The 12204-nt window shown below is 41.8% G+C and overlaps 2 protein-coding genes across 2 annotated transcripts in view; both read left to right on the forward strand.

Annotated features, from left to right (window-relative positions):
• Positions 1-1263: 1263 nt before the first annotated feature.
• On the forward strand, positions 1264-5133 carry LOC124047872 (exosome complex component RRP4-like). Its single transcript, XM_046368196.1, has 9 exons — positions 1264-1432; positions 2019-2120; positions 2310-2355; positions 2461-2550; positions 2734-2799; positions 3010-3078; positions 3183-3359; positions 3569-3697; positions 3887-5133. Exons 1-9 carry the CDS (start codon positions 1305-1307, stop codon positions 3965-3967), a joined length of 888 nt encoding a protein of 295 aa, XP_046224152.1. The 5' UTR covers positions 1264-1304; the 3' UTR covers positions 3968-5133.
• A 521-nt stretch (positions 5134-5654) lies between these two features.
• LOC124048965 (tyrosine-protein kinase ABL1-like) overlaps positions 5655-12204 on the forward strand; it is a 74261-nt gene continuing 67711 nt past the window's right edge. The window contains exon 1 of the mRNA XM_046370194.1: positions 5655-7103. Within this exon, the coding sequence (XP_046226150.1) occupies positions 6971-7103 (133 nt within the window). The 5' untranslated portion in view covers positions 5655-6970. The remainder of the gene's footprint in view (positions 7104-12204) is intronic.

A 12204-nucleotide genomic window follows, 5' to 3' on the forward strand; every position in this document is an offset into this window, starting at 1 on the left:
AAAAATCTTCTCTCAGCCTCATTGCAAAATGTGTGGAATTGTATGAGATTAGCTATAAAACTGCAAATGGTTCTCTTTGCACAAAGGCTAAATGTGTACATTTGCAGGAAGTTGGCTCAAATTTCTGCAGGCCCACCCACCAACGAATTTCTGGCTATACTCTGCTCCAGAGACTCCATCAGGACTAGTAGGCCAGGTTGGAGATTCTGTCTGACCTGTTAATGAATGGCAGACAAACATGCAATTAACAAACCAAAACATGTTTTACATGTTATATTCCTTTTCATTCAAAAATGTCTTACTGATCACTCTGACACTTACCTGTCTCAAACAGACGTTGCCAGCCTGTTTTTAGTTTTAACACCACCTTGGCTTCCAGGTGACCTTCATACACTACTCTCTCTGCCAGAGTTTTTGGTTTGAAGACATTGGAATTCATTTTACACGATTTAAACCTGCTTAGCAAAATTGTGTTATGAATGTAAATGTGTGTCTGCTGAAAAAACAGCATGTTTGGTTCCAGGGGGATTTTAATTATGAGGTAGCTAAAGGCCACTTCCCAAAATCTGGTTGAATCAACGTTGTCCACGTAATAAAAAAACAATATGAATCACTGTGATGACGTTGAATCAATGTGGAAAACGGATTGGGATTCAAGTCATCAACGTAAAGGAATTTCGTATTTTTTCAGCCAACTTTTAGCCAAGCCCTGCTGCCGTCAGATGGCGCTATAATTCCTGATGTCGTTTGACATTGGCGAATAACGTTGTTGTTGTTGATTTCACGTTGAAGTCACGTTTGTTGATTTAACCAAATGTAAATTAAAACTAGATTTGAAATTACGTCTGTGCCCAGCGGGAGACTATTCCACAGAACTAGAATGAGATTCTAGTTTATGGGGATAGTCATCAGTACAATGACTGGGGTTAACATTGGTTAGGAAGAATACATACAAATAATACATGTATTGTTTTAATATCTGATTTTGTGTTTGTTTATTTATTGCCCTTTTTACACCTAATAATAATAAAAAATGCTGAAGGTGGGTTGAAGTACTGCTTCACGTTCACCTGATGGCGCAAGAAACTAAAAATCATCTCCAGCGTCCTTACGTAAACAATGTTTTTTGAAAAGCAGTTTGAAATATTGTGAAATAAATTATAAAATGAATGAATGGCCAGAGGCATTATTTAGATTTTGTGAAAATCCGCATAGGTAAATTCCAATGAGTGGTAAATTCTGGAAGTATATGATGACGTCAATTACAAGCGCCGTTTGAGTTAACAGAACAGAAGACAGAAAGCATGGCTGCGGATATGAGATTGCCAACTATTCGGAAACAAGTATCGTTATCATCCTCTCTGTCTGCTTTGGATGGAAAAGATCTAGTTGTTCCCGGTGATGTGATCACATCAGATACAGGGTTTATGAGGTATGTCTACAAGCTTGTATGAACATCACGAGAACAAGGTAACAGTCTGTCAACATGCTGCTCCCATCTAATACAATTTTGAGTCTTGAGTTTTATCTCTTTGCTGTAAATCAATATTAATCGACGTCTTTACCTCTTTGCTTTGGATAGGTAGTTAGCTATATAGCTAGGAAGCTGTTGATATTGACTAGATATCTCAGGTCTCACTTGTTAGTGCATAAATACACTAAATGATCAAAAGTATGTGGACACCTGCTCGTCGAACATCTCATTCCAAAATCATGTAACAGCCCCTGTCAGCAACAGGTGTGGCTGAAATGGCTGAATACAATAATTTAAAGGGACGTCCACATACTTTTGTGTATATATATAGTGTAATATTCTGCAAGTGTCACTCGTAGAGTAGCTAAGGTTAGGCTTACCTATTTACTTGATTATTGTTAATATAGTTTCTCTTAAATTAATCCTATAACTTCTACCAAGTTAATTTGAATGATGTTGACGGGCAGTAATTTACATGCATACAGGACATTGAAAGTGGGTATATCGTGAGTTATGACTAGACCATAGATGCTTTTCATTCTAGGGGTCATGGGACTTACATGGATGAAGAAAAACTAACAGCCTCTGTGGCAGGAGAGGTGGAAAGAGTGAACAAGCTCATCTGTGTACGGCCGCTCAAGACCAGGTAAGACCAGGTGCCACAGTAATGTCTGTAATCCTAGGGTTAGATTTACCCCACTGGTTAGTTACTGACTCTGTTTTAATACAACTTTTCCATTGCGCAGCATCTGCTTTTATTGTGTCAGTCTGTTTGTCTGTAAAAAAACAATCACTTTTTATCACTTGTGCCGTCTTTATCTGTTCTTAATCCCAGGTTCAACGGGGAGGTTGGAGATGTGGTTGTTGGGAGGGTCACAGAGGTATGTTTCTGTTTGAAGTGGTGACCGAGTCAGTAAAGCTAATAGTGCCCTGGGGTGATCGTGCTTCTCCTGGTTGGAGCTTAGTGTTTGTCTGCCATTTTGTAGGTGCAGCAGAAGCGCTGGAAGGTGGACACCAACTCCAGACTGGACTCTGTGTTGCTGCTGTCCTCTGTCAATCTGCCCGGAGGAGAGCTGGTGAGTGGAATGGACAGCATATATCTGGGAATTAGGAAATGTGGTTGGGTAATGTGTGCTTGTTCCTCTTAGCACCCGGTGCAACCAAGTAGTACTGACACTTGGTGAAACTTCTTTGGATATTTGTTTACGTTCTTTCTCGGTCTTACCATCAATCAATCTTTCTATATCTGTCCTTCTTAGAGGAGACGGTCAGCAGAAGATGAGCTCACCATGAGAGACTACCTTCAGGAGGGGGACCTCATCAGTGTATCCTCTGACGTTTATCACCAACCTGGGCCCTTCTGCCTTTATAATGTCCATCCTACCTTCCAGCCTACACTACATGGAATTATTATTATGCTTAGATTCCTCTGGCTCTACCATCTACACGTAGCAAGTGTCATACTCTCATTGATTATGCATTATATTTTGTATGTGACTATGGTCAAAATTCTCCTTGACTAAGTTTACGTTCAGGCAGAAGTACAGTCTGTTTTCTCAGATGGGGCGCTCTCTCTTCACACCCGCAGTTTAAAGTATGGAAAGGTAAAATTATTCATTTTTTTCTGTGTAAATACCCTTTTTTTAAGTGATTGAAAATGTAAACCATTTTCCTCATATCTTATTCCTTTGCACCTACATCACATCAGTTGGGGCAAGGAGTTCTTGTGCAGCTATCTCCCTCTTTGATCAAGAGACAGAAAACCCACTTCCACAACCTGCCTTGTGGGGCCTCCATCATCCTGGGCAATAATGGCTTTGTGTGGCTGTACCCCACCCCAGGACATCAGGACGAGGAGGCTGGAGGATACTACACCAGTCTGGAGGTAAGAGCTGCCTGGGGCTACACAGCTTTGAGCGGGAATACAATGGATCCAACCTCTATGTAGATACACACACATTTTATTAGCACTTCATTGTATCGTTCAACGAGACATAACGGCTTTACTTTCACTAGATTGTTATATTATCTACGCTGACCCTTCTGTTCCCCTTTTTCACCTCACTGTAACCTCTCCCCGCCTTGCCCTCTTAGCCTGTCTCTCTCTCAGATCGGGAGGTGATCTCACGGTTGAGGAACTGCTTGCTGGCCTTGGGGGCACACAAGGTGCTTCTGTACGACACCAGTGTGCTCTACTGTTACGAGTCATCACTCCCACACCAGGTAACACTGTCTATACTGATCTAGGTAATGGAAAGAGGATCCGAGGGAAGCAAACCTTTACATTCATCCAATTAGATCATTCTTTCAAAAGGGACTCGACCAAAGCCATTTTGTTGCATTTTTAGCTAATTTCATCAGACTTCAAAGAGTTCACAAAGCATATTGAGTTACAGGTTTCTCTCTTTCTAGATCAAGGATATCTTAAAACCAGAGGTGATGGAGGAGATTGTGATGATGACGCGTCAGAAACTTGTCGAACTGGAGGGTTAGAGTACCAGATGCAACCTTAACGTAATGGAAGGTTTGTGTTCCCTGCATTCCAAGTTTAGGCATCAAGGCCTTAACCACATTGGGGACTGAATCTAAACCCAAGTTCTGAACTTGTCTCTCAAGCAGAAGATACCGTGACCTGTATATCCCCTTTTTGATACAATCTTCTGGTTTCACCAGGAAATGTATTTCTCTGCAGTTTAGTTTATGAAGCTAAAAATATAAATGCATCAAGTGTTGGTCTCATGTTTCATGAGCTGAAATGAAAAAAATCCAGAAATTTACCATACACACAAAAAGCTTATTTCTCTCAATTTGTGTGCACAAATTTGTTCATATCCCTGTTAGTGAGCATCTCTCCTTTGCCAAGATAATCCATCCACCTGACAGCTGTGGCATATCAAGAAGCTGATTAAACAGCATGATCATTGCACAGGTGCACCTTGTGCTGGGGATAATAAAAGGCCACTTTAAAATGTGCAGTTTTGTCACACAACACAATGCTACAGATGTCTCAAGTTTAGAGGGAGCGTGCAATTGGCATGCTGACTGCAGGAATGTCCACCAGAGCTCTTACCAGATCATTTTATGTTAATTTCTCTACCATAAACTGCCCCCAGTGTCGTTTTATAGAATTTGGCCGTACGTCCACCCGGCCTCACATGTAACCACGCCAGCCCAGGACCTCCACATCTGGCTTCTTCACCTGTGGGATAGTCTGAGGGGGCGTGGTGAGGAGTATTTCTATCTGTAATAAAGACACTTATTCTGATTGGCTGGGCCTGGCTCCCCAGTGGGTGGGCCTGGCTGCCAAGTGTGTGGGCCTATGCTTTCTAAGGCCCATCCATGGCTGCACCCCTGCATAGTTGTGAAATCTATAGATTAGGGTGTAATTTACTTATATGAACTGTATTTCAGTAAACTTTGAAGTTGTTTATTGTTGTTAAGTATATAAACTATAGCTATGTTTCTCAATAGACACCTATTGGAGAGGGATGGTAATTGATTTACTGAATTAAAATGTTCCTGCATTCTGCAACCGATGACCCAGCTGTTCCTCATTTCTTTGTGGTTGTTTTTTAGAGAACTGTAGTAGAGGACTGTTGATAATGTGTCATACTTTTGTATGAATAACTACTCTTTCAAGAATTAAATACACAAACCTACTAATGCCTCAAGCTATCAGTGTGTGAAACCTTTCTCTTATCATGCTTGTAAGTAGTGTGTTTTTATTTTGAGGTTTGCCAATTAGATTATTTTACTTCAAGGGCACATGTAATGAGATATCCTTGTGGAGGAATCTTAGACAGCCTCCCAATGTACATTAAAAAAAGTGATTTTCCTCACATAATTATTTTTGTTTTTTTTACTCCTTTCCAAAAGATGAGTTAAAAAGTCAGTAAATACAAAATAGGGAAGGAAAATGCATACCAGCTTGCAAAGCCTTCCTCCTAACGTTTTGGTTTATAAAATCAACTTTACTGCCTGCCCTTTACCTTTAGTGAAACTACTATTGATCAACAGTTGATCATTTGCTGTCTTTTTATGCTACATTTACATAGTACATACAGTATGTCATGTCCCATCACAGAAGATATTGTCTGGGTCCCATCTAGTTGCCCACGCATGAACGCACGCTCTGACGTAAAACGTATCCCCACCCCCATATTTTAGTAAACCACCTTGCGTACGGAAATATGGCGGCCTCAGCGACGACTGTCCTACCGGTGTATATTGTTAAGATTTTATCGAAAGAGCAATAAATACGTTTAGAAACGAGGGAGATAAAAACGACGAGCTTGCTAGGTGCACATGTTGAGAAGGAGCTGCGAAAACGCCCAAGAAACACACTGGTTGGTTCGAGAAGTTTGGAGTATGCGCCTTGGTTAAAGTGCCTGGGTTGGGGTGCACGGGAGAGAAACTCCGCAAGACAGAAAGATTGGACACGAAGTTTGAATAGGAATTGAATACTAAGGGTTGGGGGGACACTGGACATTTCGGCAAAACTTTAATGTTGTCAATATTGAGTCAAACGAGACGACGAAGTACACCGTCCGAAGTTGAACTGGTTATTAGTAGGTTGACTGTTCCGATGTTCATTTCCAGGGTCTCGCGCGGTGTACCACCATCTAGCCAGTAAGGCTAGCTCCATCGTTAGCTGGAGCTAGTTCGCTAGCTAGTATTCCAACAAACAAAATGTTGCACAGCCATTCTTGCATCTTCATAGCTACTAAATAACATTCAGTTGTCAGAAATGTTATTCAAATACAGAGCGTGTTTAAACCATTCACATTTGCTTTCTGGTGAAGCAAGTGCCTACCATCTGAGTAATGCCAACGTTCGTTAGCTAGCTAAGTTTCCCATGATTTTTCCTCAAACACATTTTATCCCGCGGTAGCGTCTTGACATGCATAATTGTGGCCTGAAAAACACTGCGAGATGTCCAGATGACAGCAAAATGTTAGCTGAATGTCAAATATACAATCAGTCATGACAAATCAGTGGATTGCATGGTGCTGAAAATCAATACGTTTGTTGACCAAATATGGAACGTAGGCCTACATTCTATTATTACATGCTGTATGAATGTATGCCATCATAATTAGGCCTTAGATCTTCATGAATGTGTCTTGATTGGGGCTCCTCCAGTATCCTCCTATGTGACTGCCTGTGTCTTAAATAAAAGACACAAGTGACATAAGAGACCAGATCTCATCTGACAGTAAGACTCTACCAAAGCAGTCAATGCATGATCAAGAGGGTGGAATCAGTGAGAAGGACTTGCCGGTCTATTTGCCGTTGCATTGACCTCCATCAAAAACCACTGGATTGGTGTCAGCGGTGGGATGCAGAAGTGAACATCTGGAGAGGCCAAACTGACTGAGGGAAATCACACCACGGAGGTGGTCCCTGCTCTCCATCCCCTACCCACCAGGCGCCCCGGACCCAGGCACTGAGAGATCCCAGTTTGGATACCCGGCTGCGGCCTGGCACCCTGCCCTTATGGGGCAGCAGCCGGGGAAGTTTGTTGGGGACCAGAGGAGACCGAGTCTGCCGGCGCTGCACTTCATCAAGGGTGGGAAGAGAGAGTCATCACGACATGGGGCCCATCACTGTAACGTATTCGCTGTGCATGGTAAGAACACACTGTTTCTGTACAATAACATCAGACTGAAGACGGCAAGGCTGTGCGGTTGAGTCCGTTTCTGCAGAAACATGGACCCTTAACAACATGATGAAACTTTGTTGCTCTTTGCTAAAACAAGCAAGGTGTTATAGATGACCAGCACACATAGAAAGGTGCAGCAGCAGCAGCACACATACATATAATATATGGCAGCACATGCAGTCAGGAGTGGAAGAGAGGAACAAATATGTGTCAAAAATAATTATACTGAACAAAAATATAAATTCAACATGTATCCATTTCACTTGAAGTTTTCATGTTTTTCAATCAACAAACAAATCACATTCACAGATGTGGCAGACATAAATAATATAATAAAATATAAAACAAAACAAACCACACATTTGCAGCAGCACTATCTGTGATAGTTTTAGCTATTTTATTAGCTGAGACAATGAGCAAAGAATTAGTTTTTACAGCACCTTACACAACATGTAAATACACTCATCTCCCAAATCACCCCATTCATTCTGTCCAATTTGAAATATAGTTGAGTAGTGGAGACCAGACTCTATCAATCCTGGGCTGTCTCTTGCGGAGGTCATAAGTGAGCTTTTCAAGAGGAAGGAAGTCAACAATCTGGTCAATCTACATTTTAAATGTAGGAGAGGAATTAGATGCCCACAGTAGGTGACTACATTTTTTTTTAGAAAAGTATGTGATAGTCATAAACACATTTTCTCTGTCTGGATCAAGAACAAAGTCCCGCTGGGCATTAAGAAGATAGAGACAGTATGTATAGACTGCCAAAATCTGACAATCTCTCTACAACTCCCAGAATACATGCATATAGGTTCCACTTTCAGAGGTAGAAACGTCTGTATTCATTCTAAGTAGTCTCACTGTGGTGTAATAAAATGTGTAAAAAAATATATTTAGATTCTTTATTTTTTACATTAGTAGAGGAGCAGTATACCCTGTCGCAAACATCCGCCCATAACTCATCACTGATAGCCAGACAGGTTCTTTTCCTAGATTTCTTTTGAAGGAGTGAAGGAGCCCACATTCTCACAAAGGATTCAAGATATAGGAGATTTAGCCTTTGATGGATTGTGCTGTAGCAAGAAGGTTCTCAACTTCATTCAGCTGAGTTCTTAAACCTCCCCTTGGAAGTGAATGAGGAAATTCCGTGTCTAATTTAAAGATCTGAAAAAAAATAAAATAGATTTTAAATTCACGGCAGCGCACTTGAAAGGATTTCAGTGTAGTTGTGTTCTGATGAAACAGGTCTGAAAAGGTATGCCGGAGATTAAAGTTGGCATTACTCAGGGCTTTTGGCAAGTCTGGGTTGCATACTATAGGCGAGTGAGAGCATATCTGAGAGGAAATGCCAAGGTATTTCTTATAGTCCTTCCATCCTAGTAGAGTGCTGTAAATCACAAAGGTTTTGGCAATGTTGCCCACTTCACTAAAGTTATTAATGAATACAATTGAGTTTAGGGGCAATGAAACATAGGATTGGGCCTCTATCTGAATCCACATTGAGTCTTGTCCGTTTGTGATTCATGTTAGCATGTTGCGGATTTGGGCAGACCAGCAGTACAATTGAAGGCAGGGAAGGGCAAGACTCTCCTTAGATTCAGGTTTCGAAAGAGTGGAGAACTTGATCCTAGGTGTTTTTTTTTTGTCCCATTTATAAATTTGGTGATGCTTTGGTTGGTAGTTTTGAAAAAAGAAACTGGGAGATGGCATGGGAGCATCTGAAATAAATAGTTCAATCTAGGGAGGATGTTCATATGGATAACATTGATTCTTCCGACTAGTTTGTGTTACAAAGATTCCACTGTATTGAAACCCCTGTCTTCCATTGGAACAGGCAGAGTGTCTTCATTTATTTATCTGTTAATTTACCAGGTAAGTTGACTGAGAACACGTTCTCATTTATAGCAACAACCTGGGGAATAGTTGCAGGGGAGAGGAGGGGGATGAATGTGCCAATTGTAAGCTGGGGATGATCCGGTAGCCATGATGGTTTGATGGCCAGATTGGGAATTTAGCCAGGACACCGGGGTTAACGCCCCTACTCTTACGATAAGTGACATGGGATCTTTAATGACCTCAGAGAGTCAGGACACCCATTTAACATCCACCCGAAAGACAGCACCCTACACAGGGCAGTGTACCCAATCCCTGCCCTGGGGCATTGGGATATTATTTAGCTCAGGGGAAAGAGTGCCTCCTACTAGCCCTCCAACACCACTGGTTTCCCATCCAGGGACTGACCAGGACCAACTCTGCTTAGCTTCAGAAGAAAGTCAGCAGTGGTATGTAGGGTGGTATGCTGGTGAGTGTAAGATTGAGAGGGTAAACAATGGATTTGTTAACATGTATCTTATATCCTGAAAACCTGCCGTACTGAGCAATTGTCTAAAATGAGAGGGAGGGATATCTCAGGGTTGGATATGAAGAGCAAGACGACATCTACATAGAGCAAAATATTTTGCTGAAGGCCGCCTGCAGAAACACCCATAATACTTGGAGTGCTCCGTATCAACTCTGCCAAAGGCTCCACCCCCAACAAATAGAGAAAGTGGGACAGCGAGCATCCTTGTCTTGTGCCACGTCCCGAAGGGAATCTGTCAGAATTCAAATAAAATTTGATTTGTCACGTACGTTGAATACAGCAGGTATTCCTTACTGTGAAATGCTTACTACAAGCCCTAACCAACATTGCAGTTCAAGAAATACTTACTAAATAAACTAACGTAAAAAAACAACAGAATCAAATCAAAAAGTAAGAAGAAAATTACATAAAAATAACAAGGCTATATACAGGGGGTACTGGTTAGAGGTCGACCGATTATGATTTTTCAACGCCGATACCGATTTATGGAGGACCAAAAAAGCCGATAACGATTAACTAATTGATACTACCCATCCCGCATGCGGGAGCGTAATCATATCCTCAAACTTAATTAGCATAACACAGCTGACATACATTTTCCTAGAAAATGTTCTAATTCATGAAAATCACAAATGAAATATATTGAGACACAGCTTAGCCTTTTGTTAATCACACTGTCATCTCAGATTTTCAAAATATGCTTTACAACCAACGCTAGACAAGCATTTGTGTAAGTTTATCATGGAATAATGCTATGCTAGGCTCTGCTACCAGCAGGCAACATTTTCACGAAAATAAGAAAAGCAATCAAATTAAATAATTTACATTTGAAGAACTTCAGATGTTTTCACTCAGGAGACTCCCAGTTAGATAGCAAATGTTCCTTTTTTCCAAAAAGATGATTTTTGTAGGCGAAATAGCTCCGTTTGTTCTTCACGTTAGGTTGAGAAATCGACCGGAAAATGCAGTCACTACAACGGCAAACTTTTTTCCAAATTATCTCCATAATATCGACAGAAACATGGCAAACGTTGTTTAGAATCAATCCTCAATGTGTTTTTCACATATCTATTCAATAAAATATCCACCGGGACAATTGGTTTCTCATAAGAAGTGATTGGAAAAATGGCTACTTTACGCAAGATTTTCTGCGGGAGCCATCATGTGACCACTTGCTAAATGTGGTCCCTCACGGCTATTCTTCAACATAAATGTGTAAAAAGACGTTACAATGCTGTATAGACACCTTGGAGAATACATAGGAAGCGTAAGCTCATTCGTAGCTCATTCACAGCCATATAAGGAGTCATTGGCATGCAGGGCTTTCAAAAAATGGGGCACTTCCTGGTTGGATTTTTATCTGGGTTTCACCTGTAACATCAGTTCTGTTGCACTCGCAGACAATATCTTTGCAGTTTTGGAAACGTCAGAGTGTTTTCTATCCAAAGCTGTCAATTATATGCATAGTCAAGCATCTTGTCGTGACAAAATATCCTGTTTAAAACGGGAACGTTTTTTTATCCAAAAGTGAAAATACTGCCCCCTAGTTATAAAAGGTTAATCGGCCGATTTAAATAAAATAAAAAATGTATTTGTAATAATGACAATTACAACAATACTGAATTAACACTTATTTTAACTTAATATAATACCACAATAAAATCAATTTAGCCTCAAGTAGATAATGAAACATGTTCAATTTGTTTTAAATAATGCAAAAACATTTACATTTACATTTAAGTCATTTAGCAGACGCTCTTATCCAGAGCGACTTACAAATTGGTGCATTCACCTTATGACATCCAGTGGAACAGTCACTTTACAATAGTGCATCTAAATCTTAAAGGGGGGGTGAGAGGGATTACTTATCCTATCCTAGGTATTCCTTAAAGAGGTGGGGTTTCAGGTGTCTCCGGAAGGTGGTGATTGACTCCGCTGTCCTGACGTCGTGAGGGAGTTTGTTCCACCATTGGGGGGCCAGAGCAGCGAACAGTTTTGACTGGGCTGAGCGGGAGCTGTACTTCCTCAGTGGTAGGGAGGCGAGCAGGCCAGAGGTGGATGAACGCAGTGCCCTTGTTTGGGTGTAGGGCCTGATCAGAGCCTGGAGGTACTGAGGTGCCGTTCCCCTCACAGCTCCGTAGGCAAGCACCATGGTCTTGTAGCGGATGCGAGCTTCAACTGGAAGCCAGTGGAGAGAACGGAGGAGCGGGTGACGTGAGAGAACTTGGGAAGGTTGAACACCAGACGGGCTGCGGCGTTCTGGATGAGTTGAAGGGGTTTAATGGCACAGGCAGGGAGCCCAGCCAACAGCGAGTTGCAGTAATTCAGACGGGAGATGACAAGTGCCTGGATTAGGACCTGCGCCGCTTCCTGTGTGAGGCAGGGTCGTACTCTGCGGATGTTGTAGAGCATGAACCTACAGGAACGGGCCACCGCCTTGATGTTGGTTGAGAACGACAGGGTGTTGTCCAGGATCACGCCAAGGTTCTTAGCGCTCTGGGAGGAGGACACAATGGAGTTGTCAACCGTGATGGCGAGATCATGGAACGGGCAGTCCTTCCCCGGGAGGAAGAGCAGCTCCGTCTTGCCGAGGTTCAGCTTGAGGTGGTGATCCGTCGTCCACACTGATATGTCTGCCAGACATGCAGAGATGCGATTTGCCACCTGGTCATCAGAAGGGGGAAAGGAGAAGATTAATTGTGTGTC

This window comes from Oncorhynchus gorbuscha, linkage group LG11 (assembly GCF_021184085.1).
Source record: "Oncorhynchus gorbuscha isolate QuinsamMale2020 ecotype Even-year linkage group LG11, OgorEven_v1.0, whole genome shotgun sequence".
NCBI classification, from domain to species: Eukaryota; Metazoa; Chordata; class Actinopteri; order Salmoniformes; family Salmonidae; genus Oncorhynchus; species Oncorhynchus gorbuscha.

What these genes read in the sequence shown, in the direction of transcription:
- LOC124047872 (XM_046368196.1), top strand. Translation starts at nt 1,305, where the DNA reads ATGGCTGCGGATATGAGATTGCCAACTATTCGGAAACAAGTATCGTTA. An exon ending in GTACGGCCGCTCAAGACCAG is followed by an intron (nt 2,121 to 2,309) that starts GTAAGACCAGGT and finishes TCTTAATCCCAG; the next exon opens with GTTCAACGGGGAGGTTGGAG. An exon ending in TTGTTGGGAGGGTCACAGAG is followed by an intron (nt 2,356 to 2,460) that starts GTATGTTTCTGT and finishes GCCATTTTGTAG; the next exon opens with GTGCAGCAGAAGCGCTGGAA.